At 47.9% G+C, this 14,697-nt stretch overlaps 1 protein-coding gene and 1 long non-coding RNA gene across 5 annotated transcripts in view; one reads left to right on the plus strand and one right to left on the minus strand.

Annotated features, from left to right (window-relative positions):
- The window catches only part of LOC135032241 (uncharacterized), a 331,444-nt gene that overhangs the window by 132,666 nt on the left and 184,081 nt on the right, over positions 1–14,697 (plus strand). The gene's annotated exons all lie outside the window — the stretch shown is intronic.
- Positions 1–14,697, minus strand: part of PABPC4 (poly(A) binding protein cytoplasmic 4) — a 63,533-nt gene that overhangs the window by 9,681 nt on the left and 39,155 nt on the right. For 2 of the 4 annotated variants that reach the window (XM_063954064.1, XM_063954067.1), the window contains exons 12-14: positions 10,012–10,105; positions 9,791–9,921; positions 8,663–8,762 (exon numbers count right to left, since the gene is read on the minus strand). In XM_063954064.1, the coding sequence (XP_063810134.1) occupies positions 8,676–8,762; positions 9,791–9,921; positions 10,012–10,105 (312 nt within the window). In that variant the 3' untranslated portion in view covers positions 8,663–8,675. Of the gene's footprint in view, positions 1–8,662; positions 8,763–9,790; positions 9,922–10,011; positions 10,106–14,697 lie in introns of those variants that run through there. The other 2 variants (XM_063954065.1, XM_063954066.1) reach the window with 2 other exon arrangements.

Here is a 14,697-nt window from a genome sequence, read left to right on the forward strand (position 1 = left end):
TCAGAGGGAATTCTTCGACTATCCCAGGAGAGACAAACGAAAGGAGAAAAGGTGGGTTAAATAAACAGAGCCCTACGTAAGGTCTGCACTATAATGTGTAGTGACCGATACGATTAAAATAAACTTTCTGGAGCAGCGGAGACCTGAACCAGTAACGCTGCGCTGTGGGACAGGAGTCTTAGCCCTAGGCTATAGGAGTTCTCCTTAAAGTTTTGTTTGGATTCAAACCCCTGTTCAGATACCCGCTACTAGCGTACTGAGCCGCAGCGCTATTTGTCTGATGCCTTACACGCATTCCACAATTACAAATAGCATTAGTAACTAGTGACACCAAGGAATAATAAAGGGAAGGCAACAACCCGCCCTGTATTTAGTGTACCGCTAATTAAGGTGCACCAGATGTTTCTCGGAGGTTCCGCTGGCTTTTCAAAATGGTGACCAGCCTGTGAGAAAGATGGGGGAAAATGTTATGTGCAAGATGTTATTAGAAAACATTGCGGAAGTTTTGTTTTATCCCCTATATCTGGTATTTTATGGATTTATCTATATACATACCTACACGCACTTAAATATATATATCTATATATATATATATATATATACATGCACAAACATAACTATATATGTATATATACACACACACCGTAGGTAAATAAATACTGCACAGTAGATTCTTTTAATTATTATTGAGCTGAGTCCCAGCTACTGTAATAGAGCAGGTTCCCTGATTTGCAAGTAGGGAAATGCTGGGTAGAGGACTCTACTGCAGGAGGAATGTATCTATATTTCAGCAGCCTGAAGTATCGAAAAGTTACAAATCCCAGAGACAGGGTCTGTTGCCTAGCGACAGGGAGACCTGGGAGCCCACTGAGTAAAGCGGGTTAACTGTTAATATACCTGGGACTTTATTTGTATTTGTCTCTGAGTATGCAAGATTAGCCCACTGGGCTATAGGAGACACTGCAAATATGAAGCCAGGTCTGTGCAGGGAGGAAATGGCCGCCAGAGTGAAACTCCTCTGGGCTATGCGATAAAATCTATATAGTGGATAACTGGATTAGTGCTGAGCCACTCTGACTATATCACATTCTCCCCAGCACCATGTGCATTAAACTCACATAAATGCCTATTACACTATAACAGTGGCCGGGGAGCGGAGAGTGCTGAGCCCGCTGTACAGAGCGGGAGTTAGCTCTGCCCCCCGGCTATGGCGCCTTATTGCAAAACTAAGCGGGAAGCGAGCTGTACCCTCCGCTGGGCCTGCGAGTCACCGCCGGGGAGCGCTGAGCCCGCTATACAGCGCTAGTAGAGCCCTGTATCTGCTAGCCGCCGCCGGGGAGTGTTGCGCTGAACAGAGCGCGAGTCGCCGCCGGGGAGCAGGGAGCGCTGAGCCCGCTCTACAGAGCGGGACTTAGCTCCGCCCCCTCCGTACAAGGCGCCAAATTTAAACATTGCTTTGCGCTCGAGCGGGATCCCTGTGCCGGCTCTGTGAGTCGCGCTGAGTGGGGATCTGTGCGGGGGGTGCGGGGAGCTGGGGGAGCGGAGGGTTATCAGAATGACACACACCCGTTTTTCAGTCAGGGTTGTATAAACACATACTCAGCCTCCCCCAATCATCCTGTCTGTTTCTCCATGAGGAGGACAGGTAAGGATACAATAAAGTACATTACAGCCCCAGAGCTTCTGGAGTGGGTTGTACAACAATAAACAGTGCATTGTTCTAAAAACATACATAGCCACCACAAATAAAGTACACTTCACTCACCTTCTTGGTGGATCGGCCCCGACACACGCCGCACGCAGCGGCGTCCGGCCGGAATCTTCTGTGGTGGGGTGGTCCCGACACACGCCGCACGCAGCGGTGTCCGACCATTTTTGATACTCACCGCTGCCATGCTGCCGGAATCTTCTGCTGGATGGAGTGGCCGCGACACGCGCCGCACGCAGCGGTGTCCGCCAACTCAGGAGAGCTCAGTGTCTCCCTCAGCCGGGGCCCATCCCAAGCCGCACGCAGCTGCGATGGGACCCCGCCGGCAGCTCCCACGGTGCAGACTGGCAGTGGCAGAGCTGCCAGTCTGTGAGTGTGTAAGAAAAATAAAATAATAAAGAAAAAAGAAGAAAATTCTTCAGCTAAACCCAAGTGAACCAGCTACCTCGGGCACTTAACTAAGACTGGCTTGGAGGGGAGATAGTGGGGGAGGAGCTAGCCACAGTGTGAGAATTTTTAAAGTGCCAGCTACCAATACCACCTACTATCTCCCCATTGTAACTACACTCCAGTGGCCCCTAGTGGATGAAGGAGAAATAATGATAAAAAGTAACACCCACACTAGAAACTGCTCACGTTGAGTGCTGTTTTATTAATTGTGCGTCCTGGAACAGTCAATGACAGCACTGGTTTGTCTGTTAGAAAGCACATTTCACATTCAGTATACCCTGTGCTAAACAAAAGTGGTTTTTCAATGGGGATGGTAACATAATATTCATATAATAATGTCCCAAACACACGTTTAGGTTAATTGGCTTAAGCCAAAATTACCACTGGTACGTGTGGTAACCGATTTATGATCCTATGTATTAATAATCATGGCACTACTGCGATCATTATTGGTCCATATCACACCGAATATTTAAATTTTTAATTAAATTGTCCTCCCTATGTACTAAACTCGCAGATACATCAACAACGATAACTGTCCCTGCAAGTTGCATCCTAGCTGCATCGGAGTCTTTCATACTTCTAAGAGAATTCTCCAGGGAAACTGGATGCAGTGCACGAGCAGAGTGTCAGTTTCTGGAGCCTGCACATGAGAGATTGGATGATCCCTCTCCTGTGAATATGCCTCCATAGGCATAAAGTGCTTTATACCATTCTCACAACACGTAAACCAGTGGGGGCCTAACTATAAGTCAGACCATAGGCCCCACTAATAATGATGAGATCAGCAGTGCTAATTAGCTAGCACATAGCAACATTTTATAAAATTATGCATAAACTGCTGTTTCTACATAATTCTATGGAAACAATGCAAAAATAAGATTTTACTTACCGATAATTCTATTTCTCGTAGTCCGTAGTGGATGCTGGGGACTCCGTCAGGACCATGGGGATATAGCGGCTCCGCAGGAGACAGGGCACAATAATAAAAGCTTTAGGATCAGGTGGTGTGCACTGGCTCCTCCCCCTATGACCCTCCTCCAAGCCTCAGTTAGGATACTGTGCCCGGACGAGCGTGCATAATAAGGAAGGATATTGAATCCCGGGTAAGACTCATACCAGCCACACCAATCACACCGTACAACCTGTGATCTGAACCCAGTTAACAGTATGATAACAACGAAGGAGCCTCTGAAAAGATGGCTCACAACAAGAATAACCCGATTTTTGTAACATTAACTATGTACAAGTATTGCAGACAATCCGCACTTGGGATGGGCGCCCAGCATCCACTACGGACTACGAGAAATAGATTTATCGGTAAGTAAAATCTTATTTTCTCTGACGTCCTAGTGGATGCTGGGGACTCCGTCAGGACCATGGGGATTATACCAAAGCTCCCAAACGGGCGGGAGAGTGCGGATGACCCTGCAGCACCGAATGAGAGAACTCCATGTCCTCCTCAGCCAGGGTATCAAATTTGTAGAATTTAGCTAACGTGTTTTCCCCTGACCAAGTAACTGCTCGGCAAAGTTGTAAAGCCGAGACCCCTCGGGCAGTCGCCCAAGATGAGCCCCCTTCCTTTTGGAATGGGCTTTTACCGATTTTGGCTGTGGCAGGCCTGCCACAGAATGTGTAAACTGAATTGTATTACAAATCCAGCGAGCAATCGTCTGCTTAGAAGCAGGAGCACCCATCTTGTTGGGTGCATACAGGCTAAACAGCGAGTCAGATTATCTGACTCCAGCCTTCCTGGAAACATATTTTTCAGGGCCCTGACAACGTCAAGTAACTTGGAGTCCTCCAAGTCCCTAGTACCCGCAGGTACCACAATAGGTTGGTTCATGTGAAAAACAGAAAACACCTTAAGGAGAAATTGAGGACGAGTCCTCAATTCTGCCCTGTCAGAATGAAAAATTAAGTAAGGGCTTTATATATGATAAAGCCGCCAATTCTGACACACGCCTGGCTGAAGCCAGGGCTAATAGCATCGTCACCTTCCATGTGAGATATTTTAAGTCCACAGTGGTGAGTGGTTCAAACCAATGTGACTTTAGGAAACTCAAAACAACATTGAGATCCCAAGGTGCCACTGGGGCACAAAAGGAGGCTGTATATGCAGTACCCCTTTTACAAACATCTGAACGGCAGGCACTAAAGCCAGTTCTTTCTGGAAGAAATTCGACAGGGCCGAAATTTGAACCTTAATGGACCCTAATTTTAGGCACATAGACAGTCCTGTTTTCAGGAAATGTAGGAAACGACCCAGTTGGAATTCCTCTGTAGGGGCCTTCTTGGCCTCACACCACGCAACATATCTTCGCCAAATGCGGTGAAAATGTTTTGCGGTTACATCCTTCCTGTCTTCGACCAGGGTAGGGATGACTTCATCTGGAATGCCCTTTCAGGATCCGGCGTTCAACCGCCATGCCGTCAAACGCGGCCGCGGTAAGTCTTGGAACAGACAAGGCCCCTGCTGGAGCAGGTCCTTTCTTAAAGGTAGAGGCCACGGGTCTTCCGTGAACATCTCTTGAAGTTTCGGGTACCAAGTCCTTCTTGGCCAATCCGGAACCACGAGTATCATTCTTACTCATCTCCCTCTTATGATTCTCAGTACTTTTTGTATGAGAGGCATAGGAGGGAACACATACTCTGACTGGTACATCCACAGTGTTACCAGAGCGTCCACCGCTATTGCCTGAGGATCCCTTGACCTGGCGCAATATCTAGTTTTTTGTTCAGGCGGGACGCCATCATGTCCACCTTTGGTTTTTCACAACGGTTTACAATCATGTGGAAGACTTCCCGATGAAGTCCCCACTCTCCCGGGTGGAGGTCATGCCTGCTGAGGAAGTCTGCTTCCCAGTTTTCCACTCCCGGAATGAACACTGCTGAGAGTGTTATCACATGATTTTTCGCCCAGCGAAGAATCCTTGCAGTTTCTGCCATTTCCCTCCTGCTTCTTGTGCCGCCCTGTCTGTCTGTTTACGTGGGCGACTGCTGTGATGTTGTCCCACTGGATCAATACCGGCTGACCTTGAAGCAGAGGTCTTGCTAAGCATTGTAAATTGCCCTTAGCTCCAGTATATTTATGTGGAGAGAAGTCTCCAGACTCGATCACACTCTCTGGAAATTTTTTCCTTGTGTGACTGCTCCCCAGCCACTCAGGCTGGCATCCGTGGTCACCAGGACCCAGTCCTGAATGCCGAATCTGCGACCCTTTCATAGATGAGCACTCTGCAGCCACCGCAGAAGAAACACCCTTGTCCTTGGAGACAGGGTTATCCGCTGATGCATCTGAAGATGCGATCCGGACCATTTTTCCATCAGATCCCACGTAAAGGTTCTTGCGTGAAATCTACCGAATGGGATCGCTTTGTAAGAAACCACCATTTTTCACAGGATCCTTGTGCAATGATGCACTGATACTTTTCCTGGTTTTAGGAGGTTCCTGACTAGCTCGGATAACTCCCTGGCTTTCTTCTCCGGGAGAAAACATCCTTTTCTGGACTGTGTCCAGAATCATCCCTAGGAACAGTAGACGTGTCGTCGGAAAAAACTGCGATTTTGGAATATTTAGAATCCACTCGTGCTGTCGTAGAACTACTTAAGATAGTGCTACTCCGACCTCCAACTGTTCTCTGGACCTTGCCCTTATCAGGAAAGCGTCCATATTTCTTTTAAGAAGAATCATCATTTCGGCCATTACCTTGGTAAAGACCCGGGGTGCCGTGGACAATCCAAACGGCAGCGTCTGAACTGATAGTGACAGTTCTGTACCACGAACCTGAGGTACCCTTGGTGAGAAGGGCAAATTTGGACATGTAGGTAATCGTCCCTGATATCCAGTGACACCATATCGTCCCCTTCTTCCTGGTTCGCTATCACTGCTCTGAGTGACTCCATCTTGATTTGAACGCTTGTATGTAAGTGTTCAAATATTTCAGATCTCACCTAGCCGTCTGGCTTCAGTACCACAATATAGTGTGGAATAATACCCCTTCCCTTGTTGTAGAAGGGGTACTTTGATTATCACCTGCTGGGAATACAGCCAGTGAATTGTTCCCAATACTGCCTCCCTGTCGGAGGGAGACGTTGGTAAAGCAGACTTCAGGAACTTGTGAGGGGGAGACGTCTCGAATTTCCAATGTACACCTGGGATACTACGTGTAGAATCCAGGAGTCCACTTGTGAGTGAGCCCACTGCGTGCTGAAACTCTTGAGATGACCCCCTACCGCACCTGAGTCCGCTTGTACGGCCCCAGCGTCATGCTGCGGACTTGGCAGAAGCTGTGGAGGGCTTCTGTTCCTGGGAATGGGCTGCCTGCTGCAGTCTTCTTCCCTTTCCTCTACCCCTGGGCAGATATGACTGGCCCTTTTGCCCGCCTGCCCTTATGGGGACGAAAGGACTGAGACTGAAAAGACTGTGTCCTTTTCTGCTGAGATGTGACTTGGGGTAACAAAAGGTGGATTTTTCAGCTGTTGCCATGGCCACCAGGTCCGATGGACCGCCCCTTTATACGGCAAGACTTCCATGTGCCGTCTGGAATCTGCATCACCTGACCACTGTCGTCTGGCAGATATGGACATCACATTTACTCTTGATGCCAGAATGCAAATATCCCTCAGCGCATCTCGCATATATAGAAATGCATCCTTAAAATGCTCTATAGTCAATAAAATCTTGTCCCTGTCAAGGGTATCAATATTTTCAGTCAGGAAATCCGACCAAGCCCCCTCAGCGCTGCACATCCAGGCTGAGGCGATTGCTGGTCGTAGTATAACACCAGTATATGTGTATATACTTTTAGGATATTTTTCAGCTTCCTATCAGCTGGCTCCTTGAGGGCTGCCGTATCTGGAGACGGTAACGCCACTTGTTTTTATAAGCGTGTGAGCGCCTTATTCACCCTAAGGTGTGTTTCCCAACTCGCCCTAACTTCTGGCGGGAAAGGGTATACCGCCAATAATTTTCTATCGGAGGAAACCCACGTATCATCACACACTTCATTTAATTTATCTGATTCAGGAAAAACTACAAGTAGTTTATTCACACCCTACATAATACCCTTATTTGTGGTACTTGTAGTATCAGAAATATGTAACACCTCCTTCATTGCCCTTAACATGAAACGTGTGGCCCTAAAGGAAAATACGTTTGTTTTTTCACCGTCGACACTGGAGTCAGTGTCTGTGTCGACCGACTGAGGTAAATGGGCGTTTTTACAAGCCCCTGACGGTGTCTGAGACGCCTGGACAGGTACTAATTTGTTTGCCGGCCGTCTCATGTCGTCAACCGACCTTACAGCGTGTTGACATTATCACGTAATTCCTAAATAAGCCATCCATTCCAGTGTCGACTCCCTAGAGAGTGACATCACCAATACAGGCAATTTGCTCCGCCTCCTCACCAACATCGTCCTCCTACATGTCGACACACACGTACCGACACACAGCACACACACAGGGAAAGCTCTGACAGAGGACAGGACCCCACTAGCCCTTTGGGGAGACAGAGGGAGAGTTTGCCAGCACACACCAAAAACGCTATAATTATACAGGGACAACCCCTTATACAAGTGTTTTCCCTTATAGCATTTTTATATATGTAATCATATCGCCAAATAAGTGCCCCCCCTCTCTGTTTTAACCCTGTTTCTGTAGTGCAGTGCAGGGGAGAGCCTGGGAGCCTTCCTCACAGCAGAGCTGAGCAGGAAAATGGCGCCGTGTGCTGAGGAGAATAGGCCCCGCCCCCTTTTCGGCGGGCTCTTCTCCCGGAGTTTGTGAGATCTGGCAGGGGTTAAATACATCCATATAGCCTCAAGGGCTATATGTGATGTATTTTAGCCATAAAAAAGGTATTATACATTGCTGCCCAGGGCGCCCCCCCCAGCGCCCTGCACCCTCAGTGACAGTTGGTGACTGTTGGTGAAGTGTGCTGACAACAATGGCGCACAGCTGCAGTGCTGTGCGCTACCTTATGAAGACTGAAAGTCTTCTGCCGCCTGTTTCTGGACCTCTGGACCTCTTCAACTTCGGCATCTGCAAGGGGGGTCGGCGGCACGGCTCCGGGACGAACCCCAGGGTGAGACCTGTGTTCCGACTCCCTCTGGAGCTAATGGTGTCCAGTAGCCTAAGAAGCAAATCCATCCTGCACGCAGGTGAGTTTTCTTCTCTCCCCTAAGTCCCTCGTAGCAGTGAGCCTGTTGCCAGCAGGACTCACTGAAAATAAAAAACCTAACTTAAACTTTTATTCTAAGCAGCTCAGGAGAGCCACCTAGATTGCACCCTTCTCGTCGGGCACAAAAATCTAACTGAGGCTTGGAGGAGGGTCATAGGGGGAGGAGCCAGTGCACACCACCTGATCCTAAAGCTTTTATTATTGTGCCCTGTCTCCTGCGGAGCCGCTATATCCCCATGGTCCTGACGGAGTCCCCAGCATCCACTAGGACGTCAGAGAAAATTAGGTGGTAGCAAATATCTATAGTAGTCGCCAATACTTACAGGTTACCCTGGTTCAGGAGGTAGCAACAACGATTCCCACCTTCTGTGCAGCATCCTTCTTGGCTTGGTGAGCTTGCAAAACAGCCACAGCTTCCTCTACCTGGACAAGGTAAAGTCAAACTAAAATATGTCCATTGCCAACTACAGATGTGTCCTCATATGAGCATTTAGCCTCAATAAGTCACGTGACATGAGCGAGTGAGCCGTCAGGTTCCATGTGACTGAGGGTTCAGGGCGTCTTTATCTACGTGCAAACGAGTATATGAAGCACAATAGAACATTGTGCAGAAAAAAGACATAGCTGCTGCATCGTAGCGCTTTGTACATAGATTCAGACTCCGTTGCATGCAGAAGTATATCACATTAATCAGCACTATTTTCTGGTGCATCCTAGTCGCATAACATTGTAACCAAGATACAGTTTTGGGTAAAAAGAAGCAAAGATGATGCCAGATTCGTACAGAACCTGGTGCAAGTGCAGCAATACAGTAGGACGACACATCTGTAAGAATCTGTTTTAATTACATCCCAATCATATCTGGCATAGCTCATCCCTCCTTACTGTCACGCTATTATAATGGTCAGTGGGTCAACTTAATCTTAAACCAAGTCGTACATGTATTAGGCCTCAAACCAACATAGTCATAACAAATTGAGATGGTCAGAACAAATCCAGTCTGTGTGCCCCTCCCCTTTTGAATGTAAGCATTCACGAGCAGGGCCCTCTTCCCTCATGTGCTTTTGCATCTCTTACTTAACCTATCTTCTTTTCAATACTCCCTTTGATGCCACCAAATCCCTCGGTTTTCTGCCACCCTGATACTTATTTCATTGTTACCTTCTGACGCAGCCATATTTATATACCCTGCACTTGTCCTATATTGTATATAATTTTAAGTCACTGTTTTCCTGTTTTTTGCTTATTTGTTTATGTACTCTGCAATTGGGCGCTGCAAAACCCTTGTGGCGCGATAAGAATAATAATGTTGGCTACACATGCGGTATACAAAGATAGCTACATCGATTATACAGTTCAAATACAACCATATTTGATGTAATATAATTAGTTCATTTTTATAGAAACCATAATGCAGTAAATTACAACTACCGATGCCTAGAACCATTTACCTTGGAGCGCAGGGATTCTGGGGACTCCAGCATGTGTAGAAGCTCTGAGTTGTCAATTTCCAGCAGCATTCCTGTAATCTTACCCGCCAATGATGGGTGCATGGCTTGAATGAGAGGGAAGAGACGCTCCCCTATGGAGTGATGGAAGACAGCATCTGTTTTTATCATCTCCCTTTCAATACCCAAACCACTTCCTTATAAAAATACTGCATGGGACTCACCCAACATCTGCTTCTGTTCTTGGGGTGGGGCGGCAGCAAGCATTGAGGCTGTGAGAGGTTCCTGACCCTGCACATGAACAGCAGGCTGCGGTGTCTGTGGGAAAAGAAAGACCACATTACTGTTGAGCCCATCAATATGAAGTACACAGCCCTTCATTTTTCTAAACCGTGTTGCTTTTTGTTCCAATATGCTAAGCTAAGAACTGCAAATAAAACACAATCTTCTTGTAAATACCCTGCAGATCTGTAATAAAGTGTGTGCTCCCTCTGCACACGTTCACAATAAAATATCATCATCATGCCATTGTTTAGGGAGTAATGTATGATATACTGTACACATGGGATAATAAAGGATAAACACATATACTGACACGTCTTGCCTCAAAGTGTGGAAAAATAAGAATTTACTTACCGATAATTCTATTTCTCGTAGTCCGTAGTGGATGCTGGGGACTCCGTCAGGACCATGGGGAATAGCGGCTCCGCAGGAGACAGGGCACAAAATAAAGCTTTAGGATTAGGATGGTGTGTACTGGCTCCTCCCCCTACGACCCTCCTCCAAGCCTCAGTTAGGATACTGTGCCCGGACGAGCGTACACAATAAGGAAGGATATTGAACCCCGGGTAAGACTCATACCAGCCACACCAATCACACCGTACAACTTGTGATCTGAACCCAGTTAACAGTATGACAAACGTAGGAGCCTCTGAACAGACGGCTCACAACAAATAACAACCCGATTTTTTTGTAACAATAACTATGTACAAGTATTGCAGACAATCCGCACTTGGGATGGGCGCCCAGCATCCACTACGGACTACGAGAAATAGAATTATCGGTAAGTAAATTCTTATTTTCTCTAACGTCCTAAGTGGATGCTGGGGACTCCGTCAGACCATGGGGATTATACCAAAGCTCCCAAACGGGCGGGAGAGTGCGGATGACTCTGCAGCACCGAATGAGAGAACTCAAGGTCCTCCTCAGCCAGGGTATCAAATTTGTAGAATTTTGCAAACGTGTTTGCCCCTGACCAAGTAGCAGCTCGGCAGAGTTGTAATGCCGAGACTCCCCGGGCAGCCGCCCAGGATGAGCCCACTTTCCTTGTGGAATGGGCCTTGACAGATTTAGGTTGTGGCAAGCCTGCCACAGAATGTGCAAGTTGAATTGTGCTACAAATCCAACAAGCAATCGTCTGCTTAGAAGCAGGAGCACCCATCTTGTTGGGTGCATACAATATAAGCAGTGAGTCAGACTTTCTGACTCCCGCCGTTCTTGAAATATATATTTTCAATGCCCGGACCACGTCCAACAACTTGGAATCCTCCAACTCGTTAGTAGCCGCAGGCACCACAATAGGCTGGTTCAGGTGAAACGCTGACACCACCTTAGGCAGAAAATGAGGACGCGTCCGCAGTTCTGCCCTGTCCGTATGGAAAATCAGATATGGGCTCTTATATGACAAAGCCGCCAATTCTGATACTCTCCTGGCTGAAGCCAGGGCCAGTAGCATGGTTACTTTCCATGTAAGATACTTCAGCTCCACCGATTTGAGCGGCTCAAACCAATGGGATTTGAGAAAATCCAAGACTACATTAAGATCCCACGGTGCCACTGGGGGCACAACCGGGGGCTGTATATGTAGTACTCCTTTTACAAAAGTCTGGACTTCAGGAACTGAAGCCAATTCTTTCTGGAAGAAAATCGACAGGGCCGAAATTTGAACCTTAATGGACCCCAATTTGAGGCCCATAGACAATCATGTTTGCAGGAAATGTAGGAATCGACCCAGTTGAAATTCCTCCGTGGGGGCCTTCCTGGCCTCACACCACGCAACATATTTTCTCCAAATGCGGTGATAATGTTGTGCAGTCACCTCCTTCCTGGCTTTTACCAGTGTAGGAATGACCTCTTCCGGAATGCCTTTTTCCTTTAGAATTCGGCGTTCAACCGCCATGCCGTCAAACGCAGCCGCGGTAAGTCTTGGAATAGACACGGTCCCTGCTGAAGCAGGTCCCGTCTTAGAGGTAGAGGCCACGGATCCTCCGTGAGCATCTCTTGAAGTTCCGGGTACCAAGTTCTTCTTGGCCAATCCGGAGCCACTAGTATCGTTCTTACTCCCTTTTGCCGTATAATTCTCAGTACTTTTGGTATGAGAGGCAGAGGAGGGAACACATACACTGACTGGAACACCCACGGTGTTACCAGAGCGTCCACAGCTATTGCCTGAGGATCTCTTGACCTGGCGCAATACCTGTCCAGTTTTTTGTTGAGGCGGGACGCCATCATATCCACCATTGGTTTTTCCCAACGGTTCACAATCATGTGGAAGACTTCTGGATGAAGTCCCCACTCTCCCGGGTGTAGATCGTGTCTGCTGAGGAAGTCTGCTTCCCAGTTGTCCACTCCCGGAATGAATACTGCTGACAGTGCTATCACATGATCTTCCGCCCAGCGAAGAATCCTTGCAACTTCTGCCATTGCTGTCCTGCTTCTTGTGCCGCCGTCTGTTTACGTGGGCGACTGCCGTGATGTTGTCCGACTGGATCAACACCGGCTGACCCTGAAGCAGGGGTTTTGCCAGACTTAGAGCATTGTAAATCGCTCTTAGCTCCAGTATATTTATGTGAAGAGACATCTCCAGGCTTGACCATACTCCCTGGAAGTTTCTTCCTTGTGTGACCGCTCCCCAGCCTCTCAGACTGGCATCCGTGGTCACCAGGACCCAGTCCTGTATGCCGAATCTGCGGCCCTCTAACAGATGAGCACTCTGTAACCACCACAGAAGAGACACCCTTGTCCGTGGCGATAAGGTTATCCGCTGATGCATCTGCAGATGCGATCCGGACCATTTGTCCAGCAGATCCCACTGAAAAGTTTGTGCGTGGAATCTGCCGAATGGAATCGCTTCGTAAGAAGCCACCATCTTTCCCAGGACTCTTGTGCATTGATGCACAGACACTGTCCCTGGTTTTAGGAGTTTCCTGACAAGTTCGGATAACTCCCTGGCTTTTTCCTCCGGAAGAAACACCTTTTTCTGAACCGTGTCCAGAATCATTCCCAGGAACAGCAGACGTGTTGTCGGGGTCAACTGAGATTTTGGAAAATTCAGAATCCACCCGTGTTGTTGCAGCACTACTTGGGTTAGTGCTACTCCGTCCTCCAGCTGTTCTCTGGACCTTGCCCTTATCAGGAGATCGTCCAAGTAAGGGATAATTAATACGCCTCTTCTTCACAGAAGAATCATCATTTCGGCCATTACCTTGGTAAAGACCCGAGGTGCCGTGGACAATCCAAACGGCAGCGTCTGAAACTGATAATGACAGTTTTGCACCACGAACCTGAGGTACCCTTGATGTGAAGGGCAAATTGGGACATGCAGGTAAGCATCCTTTATGTCCAAGGACACCATAAAGTCCCCTTCTTCCAGATTCGCTATCACTGCCCTGAGTGACTCCATCTTGAACTTGAATTTTTGTATGTACAGGTTCAAAGATTTCAGATTTAGAATAGGTCTTACCGAGCCGTCCGGCTTCGGTACCACAAATAGCGTGGAGTAATACCCCTTTCCCTGTTGTAGGAGGGGTACCTTGACTATCTAGCTGAGAAAACAGCTTGTGAATGGCTTCCAATACCGTCGCCCTGTCTGAGGGAGACGTTGGCAAAGCAGACTTTAGGAACCGGCGAGGGGGAGACTTCTCGAATTCCAACCTGTAACCCTGAGATACTACCTGCAGAATCCAGGGGTCCACCTGTGAGCAAGCCCACTGTGCGCTGAAATTCTTGAGTCGACCCCCCACCGTTCCTGAGTCCGCTTGTAAGGCCCCAGCGTCATGCTGAGGGCTTTGCAGAACCCTGGGAGGGCTTCTGTTCCTGGGCAGGGGCTGCTTGCTGCCCTCTCTTACCCCTTCCTCTGCCCCGAGGCAGATATGACTGTCCTTTTGTCCGCTTGTTCTTATAGGAACGAAAGGACTGCGGCTGAAAAGACGGTGTCTTTTTCTGTTGGGAGGGGGTCTGAGGTAAAAAGGTGGATTTTCCGGCAGTTGCCGTGGCCACCAGATCCGATAGACCGACGCCAAATAATTCCTCCCCTTTATACGGCAATACTTCCATATGTCGTTTGGAATCCGCATCACCTGACCACTGTCGCGTCCATAAACTCCTTCTGGCAGATATGGACATCGCATTTACTCTCGATGCCAGAGTGCAAATATCTCTCTGCGCATCTCGCATATAAAGGAAAGCATCCTTTAATTGCTCTATAGTCAATAAAATACTGTCCCTATCCAGGGTATCAATATTTTCAGTCAGGGAATCCAACCAGACGACCCCAGCACTGCACATCCAGGCTGAGGCGATGGCCGGTCGCAGTATAACACCAGTATGTGTGTATATACTTTTTAGGGTAGTTTCCAGTCTCCTATCCGCTGGATCCTTGAGGGCGGCCGTATCAGGAGATGGTAACGCCACTTGTTTTGATAAGCGTGTGAGCGCCTTATCCACCCTAGGGGGTGTTTCCCAGCGCGCCCTAACCTCTGGCGGGAAAGGGTATAATGCTAATAACTTTTTTGAAATTAGCATTTTTCTATCTGGGTTTACCCACGCTTCATCACATACATCATTTAATTCCTCTGATTCAGGAAAAACTACAGGTAGTTTTTTCACCCCCCACATAATACCCCTTTTTG

Source organism: Pseudophryne corroboree, chromosome 2, assembly GCF_028390025.1.
Source record: "Pseudophryne corroboree isolate aPseCor3 chromosome 2, aPseCor3.hap2, whole genome shotgun sequence".
NCBI lineage: Eukaryota > Metazoa > Chordata > Amphibia > Anura > Myobatrachidae > Pseudophryne > Pseudophryne corroboree.